Source organism: Blennius ocellaris (assembly GCF_963422515.1).
Source record: "Blennius ocellaris genome assembly, chromosome: 3".
Classification (NCBI taxonomy): Eukaryota; Metazoa; Chordata; class Actinopteri; order Blenniiformes; family Blenniidae; genus Blennius; species Blennius ocellaris.
Window position 1 is genome coordinate 21,363,410 of NC_137652.1, and position 14,831 is coordinate 21,378,240.

Genomic DNA, 14,831 nt, shown 5'->3' on the forward strand with positions numbered 1-14,831 from the left:
GTGAACGGGGGAGGGGGAGGGGGGGTTGTAAGCCCATTCCTCGAACCAATTTGGTCCTAACGGCCTTTTTGATCTGTTCTCGGGGTGGGAATCACACTTACGGGTTCCCACTGTTCTTAACGCCACCTCCAATCAGGGTTCCTACACAGGGCTGGAAGGCCTTTTTAAGTCTGAATTTTAAAATAAGTAAATGTACATTTCTAAGACGTTTTGAAATTGCACAAAAATCCTGGGAACCTTTGGGGATTAAAAAAGAGAGAGAGAGAGAGAGAAAGAGGCTCCTTTTTGTAGAAACCCATCTTAAGTAGTTGTAGCTCTCCTGTCATTACCTGTGTTGTGATATTTGTTACTGTGACGACTAATCATAAGCTATAGAGCAACATCGCTAACAATCACACCTCGTTCAACAGCCATCGAAACAAAACAAAAAAAAAGACAAATCTTGAATTTTGTAATGTACAAATTGTGTAGGAACCCTGTTTTAAAGAGACCAGAGAGTCACCAAAGAGGTTCGGAGTAGAGAGTGGGGGAGGGGGGAGGGGTCGGGGGGGGGGGTTTGGGTGGAGGGAGGGTTCACCTTTTTAGGTGGAGGCAGTGTGGGTGGTGTGGAAGGTGGGAGTATTGGGGAGAAGCAAGTCAAGTGGCATGCAGTGATTAGTGAGGGAGGAGGGGAGGGAGGTGTGCAGCGGTTTGATTCGCCCTCAATTCATTTAATGGGAGTTCCGTCTTTACTGTGTTTTGCTCAAATACAGGAACATATCAGGACTTGTTGACGGCTCGTCAGCACCACAAATATTAGTGTTCTATTCACATACGACGACTTAACGGTCACACGCTCATCCGCCACTAGTTAAGAGCTCCAGAGCTGTCACGACCTGCAGTTTGTGAATCAAGAGTGATTCAGACGGCTGCTCACTGATGCAAACTAATCTACATTATCGTACATTTAATACCTCAGCAACGGCAGCAAACGGTCAAACTGCCGTTTGGAATCAACTTTAGCTTTTTCTACAAGCTGCTAAACGTCTTATTCTGCTATAGCAACAATGGCCTCATTCACGTTCACATTTCACTCTCCCTCCAGTGTCGGGTCCGAAGGTACGGTCTGCCGAGACTCCGCCTCGTTTCTACCTCTTTTCAGTTTGTCGCGAGAAAGGCAGAACACAAGCGAGGCCCCGTTTACACAGCGTTTCAAGTTAAAATGCGTCGTCATCGTCGTCGTCTTTGTTTCAGAATGGCTTCACGTTTCCATGGCAACGTTTTGAAAACGATGTCTTTGTACACAAGGTGGACTGTTGTAACGGTGACTGTCAACTGTAAAGCTACTGGGATTCATGACAGTCTGGAGGAAACCCTGTTTTTATTGTGCGTCGACTGAGCATGTGCCAAAAATAGGGTTTACTGTTGCGCCCATAACGCAATGAAAGTTGTCCATTTTCACTTGAAAATATGTTAATTGGGCCCCGGACAACTGGAAACACACTCGCGCTCATCTTGCCTGCCATTTGTTTAAAATAACACACTGGGGCTTCTTGGCACGTTTCTCTGTGAACAAGTCAAAGACATAAGAGTCGGTGTAGCGAAGTTATTGTAAATTTGTTGTGAAATATCCAGACTTTCACTTGATCGCTCATCCTAGCAAGTGGCAAAATGAAACGGGCCGCCGCATTCATTCTTTCCAACCTCTGAATGTATTGTGTTATTATACAGTTTAAGCCTGTAGATCAGGAGTGTGAAGCACATTTTTAGTTCAGGGGCCCACATACAGCTTAATTTCATCCTGTGCAGGCCAGACCGGTAAAATAGTGCCATAATGAACTTTAAATTTAAACTTGAAAGGTTTTCTTTGTGGTGACACAGTATACCTGATCAAATGTCTATAGTTTCACAAAAAAAAAACCAAACATTAACTTACGGAAAATGTCCACAATCTCGACATAAAGCCGCCTTTAATGAAACCTTTTGGTGCAAAATGCAGTGAAATGTTCCTATGCATGTTTTTTACAGTGTGTTCTCACCACACGTACATGGACTTACCCAGAATCTATTCAACTTCTTCAACAGTTCCGTTCACTGGCATTCAGCCTTTCTGCGCAAACATTTCATCAGTGGCAGAATCTCTCAAATGCACGTATGGCATCCACTCACGCCCATCTCGTAAATCTTCCTCAAACATCTGGAGGTTCAACACGTTTTCCCTTTTTTTCTTTATTCTCCTTCCTTTTCACTTTGCGTCTTGCTTGCTGCTTTGTCGTCTGGTCTCCTCATCTCACTTTTCCCTCAGTCCATCCCTCATCCTCCTCATCATTTCATCATTTCATCATCATCATCATCATCATCATCATCATCATCATCATCATCCTCTTAACTGCTCAATGTCACTTGAATTCCCACCCGTGATCATCTCCAGGACATCTCGACACGCACACACACAAAAAAAACAAATGTATCGTACGTTTCGCCTCTGAAAAGTTCCGTTTTTACTGCAAATCAATGAGAAAAAGACATTTCTTTAGGAGGTTGTCATGGCGATATTCAACTTGTCATCCGTCATCATGATGTAGCAGGTTGCACATATAAAGACACAATGTAGGTTAGAAATATCTGAATTTCTACTAGATAGACCTAATTCTGTCATTTGGACCTTGAGTTTGTTTGGATAAATAATAAAAAGACTGTTGCTTTATTTGGATGCATCATGTATGAAATGCAATAACCTGATTGACAGATAAGTAAGTCACCTGCTGTATCTGCTTTCTTACTCACAGTTTTTACCATAAAACACATGAAGTACTTTAACTTTGCATCAATACGTGATCGCTGGTGGATAATCTGTGCAACTGCATGTTTCTGATTGTATTGATTGGTTGACTTAAAGTCACAGGGTTCAAATCAAAACACATCGAAAGTAGCTGCTCGTGGGTTTTAGCATTAAACCTTCGCAACTGATGCACTTTGCTGGCACAACATGAACCTTTAAAAGGTCGTGTTAAGCTCCTCAAAATGAGAGAAGTACGACAGTAGCACTTGCACAATTTCTGTTGGGAGAACAAGTTATGCCAATCTTTTGGTTGGCTAAAGAAGTACTATATAACCGTGAGAACTGTTACAAAAAAAAAAAAAAAAGATTATAAGAAAGAGAATTTGTTCAGGCTACGTTTCATGTCAATCTCGTTTGGCTCGAGCGGAAATGGGAGGAAAAAAAGACCTTTTTGGAGCTTCTTGGCATCACACAGTCGAACTCTTTAAAAGAATTTTAGTTTAAAAGCACCTTAAAAGTCTGCAGTTCTCTGGTCGTTTTACATATTTCTGCTTATTCAACGGCAAATATACAAGAGGAACTTCCTGAATTAAGTGAATTGAAGGCGAACACACCTGTTGAATGAATCTTTTTTGGGGTTTGGGGTTTGGGGGTTGGGGGGGGGGGGTGTTGATGCACAGCAGCGTGAATGAAATTCACCACCATCCATCAGACCGCTTTGAAACATTTTCCACAGGCGCCACCGTTCGGCCCCAGGATCATATACCTCGAACCAGGACGAGCCCCCGGCGGCTCGGAGGGACACTATTTTACTCAAATGAAATGTTTTGGGAGACATTTCAGCATGTTTTACACACAAACACACAAACACACACACACACCTACAATTACCTCGGTGGTCCAAAGACAGGCATTATGCTTCACATCTTTTAAGCTACGTCAAAACGAAGAAACAGTGAGAACTAAAGCGAAGATAGATCCGTTTACTTTTCGGGTGTTTTTTTTTGTTTTGTTTTATGTTTTCTTTCTCTCTTTTTATTTTTTTATTTTTTTTCCTGAAAGCTTGCTAAAGTACTTCTCTGTAAAAAGACAAAAAAAAAAAGAATTCCTGTACATCACTATAATGCTCAGTTTGTTCTTTGTTGCTCATGTGATTCTTTGATGCAGAAATACGGCAGAACATAGAAAAACAAAAAAAAAAAACAATTTACACGTGAAAGAGCCATTCAGAGGAAGTCCGAACGGATGAATTACTATGACAAATCAGTGACTTTTATCAGGATTTTTATTGAGTGTTTGGTTGTGTTTGTCCTTTGGGGCTCTGGTTAATAATAAATGGGAAGTGTTTGTTGCTTAAGAAAAATAAATGAAAGCTTTTTTCTCATAGCACTATTAAAAAAAGAAAAAAAAGACCTTTTTAATGTTTTAGTAAAACTAAATTAATCATAAAAATGTACAATCACCCCTGCAAGTTTTGACAAAGTCGAACTGGTGATAACGTGGATTATCACTTTAATATTTATTACAATTTGATCTCTATGCACAATTGATTTTGCACATCACGTTACCTAGAACTAGATGTTGTTGTCCCCGAAAGTATTTGGCCGAAGATTGTTTTCCTGAAAAAATTTTTTCTCTTTAAAAAAAAACAGAAAAAAAGAAAAAAGAAAAAAAAAAGCACCTTTTAAGGTGACATTGAAAGAAAAAAACAAAAAAAAACAAGACCTAACGTGTCCCTGCTTTCCGCTCATTTTCCTTCATGTTTGTTCGTATTCAGTAGTTTACTAAAGCTTCATGATTTTATGGCTGGAGACATTTTACATGTGAGAACTTTGCGAGTGATGAGATGATTTGACAAAAAAAAAAAGAAAGAAATCACTTTAATTCAACAAAAAGAGTGACTCCAGCTGAGATTGAACTCCTGGATCTCACTATAATGACACTGACATGAAATGTCCCACTTAAAATACGGATTACAGCTGCTTATTTACTCAGCGGGCCTGCAGCGCGCGTGCACTGGCGTCAGATTCTTGCAAAACGTTTGTTTCTCCAGTTTTAATGAAAACGGCTGGACTGAAACTCCCTCAACTCGCTGTCGGTTATAAGCTATACACAAATTTTTATCGCCAAAAAAACCTTGGTGCTCTTTTGGTTTTTTTTTTTGTTTTTTGTTTTTTTTGTGGAAATCTTTACCTCATTTGCCAGCTGCCGTCGGCGCGCTGTGGTCCGGGTTTTGGTAAATAAGCAGCGTGCTTCTGGTGCATCTTGTCTGAGGCGGACCCTTGTACAGTACTGTAATATTTGTGCTTCGAAGCCATGTCAGCGCATCGTAACGTACTGTGTTTTTTTGCCTTTTTATGTTCTGTTCGGTTTGGTTTCTCTTGTTTTCCGTTGAGAGGGATGATACTTGTTTTTTTTTTCTACATTCATATTTCTTTTAACAGAGGTTGAAATATGTCAGAAGAGGAAACGGTCATTTTATATGAAAAAAAAGGAACAAAAAAAAAATTTACTTTGTCATCGTACAACTACATCTTTTATGTATAAAAAGACTAAAGGCATGATTTTAACTTTTTCTGAGAACTTAGATGTCGTACTCGATGAATTAATTGAATTTTAAAAATGAGTGATTTCAAAGATTTCTTTCTCCAAATAAAAAGTCTTCTATGGCTTCAAGCCAGCCGCCCGTCTGCCGTCTCACTTCTTTCACATAATGTATGTATAACCAAAATATGTTCCGAATAAATGTCTCTTCAAGGTTTCGAACAGAAGTTCCAATAAAGATATTTCTATATAATATATATATCAAAGTGCCAATACATAAAATCCTAATTATGACAAAAGGTATTTATTCCCATGTATAAATACACATAAAGGTCAAAACTCAAACATACAGAAGGAAAATGTAAATATCAGTAAATGCTCACACTTGAATATAAAGAGAATAACATGAATACATATAGTATCAAACTTCATTACAGCGTTACCAAATAACAGCCTCAATATGCATGGAAGTGTAAATATATATGGACTGAAAATTGGGACAGAGAGAGAAATGTTACTATTTGAAATAAGGTTTCAGCATATACTGTGAAGCTTCTAAATCGAAAATTTTGAAAATGCATTCATCTGCACTACGAATGCTTCTGAATATACAGCTAAACTTTTCATACACGGAATAATAAATACACTGGATGTGAAAATACAAAGTTAACTTTCTAATGGTTTTTCCAACAGTAATATACGTCTCCACACCTGGAACTGATCCCGGGTACAAACTGGACAGATGACCAGATTACCAACAAACGAAGAGACGGACACACTTCCGTGGGGGTTCAGATCGTCTCGGTTCAGTTCAGTACAATGTTTTTTGTCGGATATCAGGTTTGACAGTTTCATCGTGAACAGAATCTTGTTTACGTGAAATTTGCACGCGCCGGTGTGACCCCGAGTTTCCAGTAATCCCTGCTGATTCCCGATCGACTTTGTTGAGTTTTGTCACTCGGAGCAGAAGTTCCCCTCAGATGTTCTCTTATCAAATCTATCAGAGGGACAATGTAAAAGCTGTCTGGTCTCGACGGCTAATAGATGATCTCTCTGGGCTTTTTCCTTTCTACTGTTGGAGCTCTTTGAAAGTCTGGCCTGGTGGTGGCTGAACTCTGGCCAGAAGGCATCTGTTACTCAACAACATCTGTTCCTGTTACTCTCTTTTCTCCCAGCATGCCGAGGGACACACAGGCTCTCCCAAGGGTGGCCTTTTGTGTGCAGCCATTGTCAATTCCATCATTGTCTGTGCCGAAGTCTGCTCCCATAATGCCGCCCGGTTATAGACCCACCCCTCGCCCCCCCCTCCTGTCCGGAGGCCGACTTCTTACCGGGGCGATGATTTACAGTTATTTGCGTCTGAGCACAATCAACGCCTTTGTGGGGGCCATCAAGAAAGAAAACAGTGGAATTTAAAGAGGTGACCAGTGGAGGTTTTTTTTGTTTGTTTGTTTTTTTTTAATTTTACACCACTGCTTTCAAATGCGACAAAAACTTTTGTGAAAAGTTATTTACACTCGAAAGCTCAGTCGAATTTAGCTGTAGAGAAAATAAAAGGGGGGAGGGGGGGGGGGGACCTTAAATCTCCAAAGTACTGGATGTTCTGGAGGCGTTTACTCTACACTGATCTGAATTTTAGAGCCATGAATTACCTGACGTGTTCTTTGGGAGGAGGAATAGCAGTGGTAAATCTTGTGTAGGCACATTGTTTTTTTGTGAATAGGACCCCTCTCCTGTCTCCAGGGAGACACTTTCAACTTCTGGCAGTAGCCAACAGCGTGGGCATAGAAAAGCCCACCATGGGGTCGCCAGGGGAAGACAACAGATGTTACTGATTAACTTTGCTCACAGACCCCTGAAGAAGTGTTTTTTTTTTTCAGAGAACTCGCAGATGGACGAAACAAAAAAGTTGAGACGCAATTAAGATTTCACGTTTAGCAATATTTATTTGGAAAAATAGTCTTGGCTAATTCCTTCATTCAAAAATGGTAAAGGAGACAGTAACATAACAATTTGTACAGTACAATCCCTCTTAAATAACATTTTCTTAAAAAAAACAAAAAACAAACAAACAAACAAAAAATAAAAAACAAAGTCCCATTGACCTGAAGTGCCTTTGCAAAAATATCATTAAAAAAGCAACTTAAATAATCATAACAAACATCACAAATATACCATACAAAATAAAAATAACACAAAATCATTAAATTAACTTAAATTAAATCATAATTTTAAATCATAACTTTTTTCTTGGGTTTTTTTTCTCTTTCTTTATTTTACAAAAAGGACAATCTGCATTAAAAAAAGCAACATTTTTATTTAATTAAGACAAAGGATTTTTTTTTTTTTTCATGTCCCAGAACAAGAATAGAACAAATAAATGAACAATACTATGTCATAAATGGTTTGGAGGGTTCGGGGGAAGAAAACGCACTTCAGTTTAACACAGTGATCAAGTATACATACAGTCTTCACAGGTGTGGTGATGGGAGCACAGCCCATGTGAACAGCCTCATGAAGAACAGGCCAGTATGGCCAAACATCCACCGTTTGATGCAGTTCCTGCGCTCAGCAACGGCGTGTGGGTTAGAGAAAAAGGCCCGGGTGCAAATGTTGCAACAAGCAAACTCGTAGCTTCAATCACGCTCTGTTATTTATCTACCGTATGGCCTCTCCAGGGGAAAGGCGTGGAAACAGAGCTGAGAAGTATTTGTAAACTTTTCTTTTTTTTCCCCCCCTCTTTGATTTTTTTTTTTTTTTTTTTTTTTTTTTTACTTCTTTCATCTTTTTACCCTGCCATTTCCTATCCCACATGCCGCTGCTGGCTGCGCTTAGTTTCCAGTAGAGAACCAGCTCACTCTGAATATCAGTTAAACGTCTCAGTATCAGCAGCAGTCTCAAGGCGGGACACCTCCCCCTAGGGTTAGAGCAGCATCTGAAGGAGCATAAAAACTCTCCCATAAATGAGCAACGGGCAGCCCATTGGTGGCTCGTTACACCTGAGGACACAGAAGGACAGCAAACGTTAGCATCCGTTGATCCCACGACCAACTCGGAGGTGACGCCCGCTCGAAACGGCGAATGTTGAAAACTTACCTCAGTTGCAATTATACATTCATCCTTTTCCTCTGACATCACAAACACAGATTTGTACTTGGTGTCCGCACATGCAGACAGTTCTGGGGCTTTGTTTTCTGATGCATCGCTTTGGAGAAGAAAAGAAAACAGACGTTAGCTCTACCATTCTGGCTTCTCTGTTGCTTCTTTTCAATGAACTTGGAAGTGAATGTTTACCATTTTAAACGTTTGCTGCGTTTCTCCTCAAACTCAAACGAGTCCAGGGATTGGCACTTGTCCTCGCAGGCCGCCTCCAGCATGGCGTCCTTCGCTGCCTGCTCATAGTTGACCTCGTGTACGAGGTTGTAGTCTGCCGGCGGATGGCGGCTCTTGTAGCTGGTCCTCCCTGGTGAAGATCCCTCATCGGGATCGCCGCTGCAGAAGTCCATCTTCTTGTTGATATTTTTTACACCCGGCGTCGGCATCACGCTGATCGCCAAGTCCCTGTCACTGCGGTGGCAGTTGTTGGTGAGGTTATTTATTGTCTCTCCTTCACACACAGTTTCGATTTGACTGTCGCGCTGCACTTTGGATCGGAAAAATCCAACCAGCACGGCGCATCCTGCCAGCAGCAGCAGCACGAGGGCCACCCCGGACCCGATGGCCATCCAAGGCACTTCCGAGCCGCGGATCGCAGCATGTTCCGGGAGCAAGAACTGACAATTCCTGCCACCGTATCCAGGAGCGCACGCACAGACGTAACGGTTATTTCTCTCGTGGCAGGTGGCGCCATTGTGGCATGGGTTGTGTTCACAGCGGCTGATGGGGGAGCTGCAGTTGCGGCCTGTGTACCCTGGCGGGCAGGTACAGGTGTAGCCGTCGGGACCTTCTTGGCAAGTAGCCCCATTTTGACAAGGGTACGCTGAACACTCGTCTCCAGTGTGGTCACAGTTCAAGCCGGTAAAACCGTCTGGGCACTGACACAAGTACGAGTTGACGAGATCCACACAACGCGCACCTGAGGACAAATGACAGAGACTTTCATCAGTGGCGGTTCTAAAGGCAACATACTGTAAGGTTTGGATGCATCGCCAGGACGAATTCCATGAGATTTGACCACGTTGCCTGTCTTACCGTTGGAGCAGGGGCCGGACGTGCAGTGGTCAATCTTCTTCTCACAGTTGAATCCTGCGTACCCGGTGGGGCACTGGCAGAAGTACCCTCCTTCTGGGTTGTCAGTACAGCGGCCACCGTTGGAGCAAGGCCCGTCGGCGCACGTCATGGCGCTGAGCTCACAGTTGTTGCCATAGAAACCGTGAGGGCAAGTGCAGGTATATGTGTTTTCCAAATCCTGCAGGGGAGGGGGGTGGGGGGGGTGGGGTGGGGGTGGGGGGATAGAACAGACTTGACATCAAGACGTGTCTCCGTGCTTCCTACATCTGCTCCAAACGGCTCCCTTTTGTATCTCGTCTCTTCGCGCGCTTCATTTGCTCCATTGTTTAGTTGTTTGGAAGCATTTCTGCTTCGTTAGGAAATAGTAAAAACAGACAAGGTGGATTGGAAGGAATGAAGGCGAGCTGCCAGCCTGCGTTCACACATCACTGGCAACTGAGCCCCCCCCCCATTTGAGAGCACGTCTCTATTCTTATTGTGAGGACGAGAACAACACTTACGGTGCAGCTTCCTCCGTTGCGGCAGGGGTTTCCAGCGCATTCGTTGACCTGGATCTCGCAGCTGGCCCCAGTGAAGCCCGGCCGGCAGGAACAGGTGTAGCTGCCCTGACCAGTGTTGCTACAAGTGGCTCCATTCATGCAGGGTTTGTGGTGAGTGCAGTAGTTGAGATCTGGAAAGACACAGGCAGCACATGTGGATTAGCCACAGCACAACAAATGGCAGCGGCACACAGAATGTCTTTTTGTCTTCTGGTACACTTGAGTCTTTCTCTTCTTCCAGTGGTGTTTTTCTTTTTTTTTTCTTTCTGTCTTGACCTCCTGTCTTAGAGGGAAGACAGCTGCTGCTCTGTTATTTGTTGTTTCTTTTCTACCATGTTGATACCGTTTAATGTCTGACTGACTCGTATCTGGGTTTTCCACCGGTTTTCCACCTTATATTTCATCGAACAGCGTTCGAGATTTAACTGTGTAAATATCAAACTTAACAAGAATTTGCTCTTCTGCCTCTCAGCTTTGTTTGTGAAAGTTTCAAAATGGCTGACCAATATTTGTAGATTTAACTGTCAATCGACACAAAGGGAAAACTTCAGTCTATACATAAATCAGCTTGGCTGCTTTCGAAAGACACATTTATTCAGTAAAGTCCTCACTTCAGGTAACTTTCATTAACAGATCATCTTAGAATATCTATGCATGTTGGCTTTACTTGTGATCTTACCTTTTCACTAACAATTAGGATTGTACAACTTGTTATATCCCAAAGACTTAAGTTGATTGAACTAGAATAAGACTTTTTTAAGTTTCTGCAACTTAAAATGTTTTTTGCTCTTATTTTATGTTTGAAACTTCTTTAAAGTTTGAGTTGATCCACTGAGGTGCTTAATATAATAAGCATTCACATTGAATGTCCACCTTATAAATCCAGCTTAGAGTTTTTGATATCTTGATCCAATTAATGTAAAAATACAAATGGATTTTTTCATTTTCAGCTACGAATTTAACTACAAATCAACATTCTACAACTTGAAGCAACTCGATGCTCTGGTTGATCAGCTTTTTGTGTTTGTACTGATACAGACAAGTCTTTTGTAGTTTGGATGAGATGGGTGTGGAAAATAAGTGGCGAGTTGGTTTTATCTGATGTTAATTGGTACATTTTGACTGAAGAATGTGTTAAAAAAAAAGTTCATACAACTTGAACTGTCTAACTAAAACTTTGCTTGATTCAACTTAATGTTGATTTGTTTTCATATGTGCAACATAAAAGTTGAGAACAAATTCTTTGGTTTTATACTGATGTCAGTCGCAAATTAGTGGCATTCGTGGAATTTTCCACGATTGTGAATTTTATAACCTCGGTGTGTAATTCAAAGGTTTTGAAACTCATATGTGTGCAAACTACTTCCATTTTTGTAGTTTACCTTCAAAAATGACAGATCCACACCACCTTGTTGATTTTTACAGCGTCGTCTTCTGATTTAAGTGGCTTTAATCAAACCTTTATGCAAATTACTGGCCTACGCCTAATTTCTCTTCTCAATTGGACTTTCTTTAGTGGGATGCTGATGCAGCCGAGCCTTATGGGAGGATGCTCTGCTCTCCTTTGGCAGCTCCTGTCAGTCAGCCTGTCCTCACCTTGGTTGCAGAAGAGTCCTCCCCATCCCTCCTGACAGTTGCACTGCCAGGGCTGCTGGCAGGTTCCGTGCAGGCAGCCCGGGTAACGGATACACTCGTCGCAGTAGCGGCCTTTGAATCCCACTCTGCACCTGTTGTTGTCCAATTAGGAGGGAACACCGGTCAGTCCACTCAGGTTACCTCAGGCGTCCCCCTCCTCCCCTAATTAATTGATGCCCCAGTGAGCTTCTGATGGGGGGTGTGTGTGGAACTTACTTGCACTCTCCGGGTTTCTCACAGAAGCCGTGCTCCTCGTCACATCCTGGTAGGCAGATTGCTGTACAAAGAGAGGGAAACTTTTGGTGAGGTGAAGTGAGACGAAGCTCAGTTTTCCATCTGTGGGTAAGAAACAACCACCTATATATCCAATCAAGTAATGGAAATGAAAGAAAATCCTCCTAAAACCATTTGCTGTTACCTTAAACTCAAATCTCTTTATAACCGTAGAATAATTTCCAGCTTAACATAGTGCAGACAAAGGAGGGAGTGAATGTATATATGTATGTGTGTGTGCACGCACACACACATACATACACATACATACATGCAAGCCCCCCCCCATATCCACCCTCTTTCTCTGCCTCTCTTTCTCCCTCTCTTTTTCTTCTTCGCTGCGGGTCAAAACTCTTTTATTCATTCTGTGTGCGTATACACGCGCGCACACCCACACACACGCACACACACTCCCCTTAATGTCTCGGATTGGGGCAGATAAGAGTGGACAGCTGGCGAGTGTGTTGCCAGTGCGCGACAGCTGCTCCATTGTCTCCTCTCTGCCGGCAGCTGCCCACTTCAAACAATACCTCCCCCGCCTCAGCCAATCAGCGTCCGGGCCACTCCCCCACCAGCCAATCGGAAGGCAGCATGTAAATTTATGGCACGCGTGAGATTATTCCCCAAAACTTTCCTTAGAATAAATCAAGTGGTTGTGTGTGTGTGTGTGTGTGTGTGTGTGTGTGTGTGTGTGTGTGTGTGTGTGTGTGTGTGTGTGTGTGTGTGTGTGTGTGTGTGTGTGTGTGTGTGTGTGTGTGGGTGGAAAGGAGGGGGGGAGTGCGCGTGGTGTTTACGCGCAAGTTGCCTTCTAACGGCACTCCGACGATCTGACTACAGATCCAAAATGAAAATTAACTTTTTACAAACTTGTTTCCACTTCAAGCAAATAAAACTCACAAAAAAAGGGGTACAGTTCGGACCATTTGTGTACTTCTGTACTCCACACCGGCACTGAGATGTGAGCTTCTCAGAGTGTCAACGGCTTTACGCACAACTTTTTTTCTTTTTTTTTTTACCAAAACACTCGATAACTCACGTTCAGTGCAGTAGTGGCCCTTCCACCCGGCGTCGCACACGATCTCTCCGCGCTCTCCGCACGTGAAGTGTCCGAAGGCGTCGTCTCTCGGCCGGCAGAACACCGAGCATCCGTCCCCATAGTAGTGCTCGTCGCACACGAAGCGATACGAGTACTTGAGCTCGGTCCTGCCCCCGGTGTGCAGGTCCTGGGACCACTCCTCTCCCACTGTGAGGTGCCTCTGGGTGGTCATGGTGCTGATCACCCGCTCCGGGTTCTCTACAGTAGCACATATTATGTCGAGGAGGTTGAGTGGGGTGTTGTTGTTTTTTTTTTTTTTTTAATCAAATGAAATGGGTAAAAACGTGTGGGGGCCTTTGTTTCCTACCTGTGGAGAGGTCTTCTTTGGAATCGGTGTGTAACGCTTCAATGATCAGCGAGAAGGTCCCCTGGGAAACACAAATGGCTTCGTGAGACAGGTGGCCAGCGGAGAGATGGAGCGGATAACATCAGCTCCATGCCCGAGGCGATTGTGCCCATGCACTCAGTGTGCTCAATACACAAACTGTCTTAACTTGATACGGGGAAACCAAACACCTGCAAACTTTTCTGCGCTCCGTTTGCTCCAAAACGTTCTGCGGTCACAAATCGTGCAGGTGCGCATTTTTTATTTTTTTTTTTACGCACGGATTTGACCAGAAATGGCGCCATCTGGCAACCTCAGTTCCTACTGGAGTGTGGGGGGGGGGGGGATAAAAAGTGACATGAATGGCTGTAATTACCGGCCACGTGAAGCCAAAGTTTATCCTGACAGGGTTGCTGAACGAACTCTCCGGGATAGCGTCGGGGACCTGGAAGGAATTGGAGCCGAGGACGGGCGTCACGGCGCCGCCGTAGGTGCACGGGGGCTCCGGGGAGGCGTTGGGCTGATAGTGCTTGAGACAGATCCTGAAGAAGGTTTTACATTCGCACTGCTGCTGGAAGGACGAGGTCAGGCCTCCTTTACAGCAGTTCCTGTTGCCCTGTATTCCCTTCTTGTTGAGAAACTCCTGCAACTTCAACTCGAAAACTCCCGAGCAAAACGCCTGCGGAGGAGAGGAGCGCGATTATCATCAACCGTGCGCACAGGGCAGCGGTGGGGTGTGGGGGTGAGGGTGGCGTGTGTGTGTGTGTGTGTGGGGGGGGGGGGGGGGGGGACTAGAGGGAGAGCGGGTGGGTGCTATTCATTGTTTAGAGCAAATAAAAATGCAGAAGCTTACCTGACACAGAAGCATGGACATGACGGCAAGAGTCGGCAGGACGGCGCGCCCCATATTCAATAAATACATAATAAATAATAAATAAATAAAATAATAAAGTATCGGGGCTCGGCTTGTCCTCAGGGTGCCTCCTCCGTGTTCAGAGCCTCTGGGGAAGATGCATCGAACACGTCTCGGTCTCCTCACGGGATGGTTTCATCAACCACGCTTCTCTCACTCATATCCCGGAAGCCCAAAAAAGAGTAAATCCCAAATCTTCAATCCCAAAAGCTTCAGTCAAAAATAGAAAAAAGTCACAACGCGATGCTTTAAAAAAGAAGTCCTCAAGTTCCGTTAAAATGCGTAAATCCAGTGCGTAAAAATGGAAAAAAAGACGTGTTCCTATTTGTTGCAGCCAGGTTATTATTAAAATTATATATATTTTTTTCTTTTCTTTTTTGAAGTGCCTTTCTGACTATGGAGGTCTTGGTCTAAACTAAGGACGGATTTGTCATTGGTCCAACATGCTTCCTTCTACCTTCCAATGTCTTTTCCTCACTGTGAACTGTGCCTCTGTCTCCAGCCAAGGCCGCCTG

General features: G+C 43.4%; 1 protein-coding gene across 1 annotated transcript; it reads right to left on the reverse strand.

Annotated features, from left to right (window-relative positions):
* Positions 1-8,298: 8,298 nt before the first annotated feature.
* On the reverse strand, positions 8,299-14,325 carry dla (deltaA; the record flags this gene model as incomplete). Its single annotated transcript, XM_080516027.1, has 11 exons — positions 8,299-8,304; positions 8,351-8,510; positions 8,600-9,380; positions 9,497-9,713; positions 10,036-10,205; positions 11,671-11,801; positions 11,926-11,986; positions 13,019-13,276; positions 13,386-13,446; positions 13,780-14,082; positions 14,257-14,325. 11 exons carry the CDS (start codon positions 14,323-14,325, stop codon positions 8,299-8,301), a joined length of 2,217 nt encoding a protein of 738 aa, XP_080372153.1.
* Between the last annotated feature and the right edge of the window lie 506 nt (positions 14,326-14,831).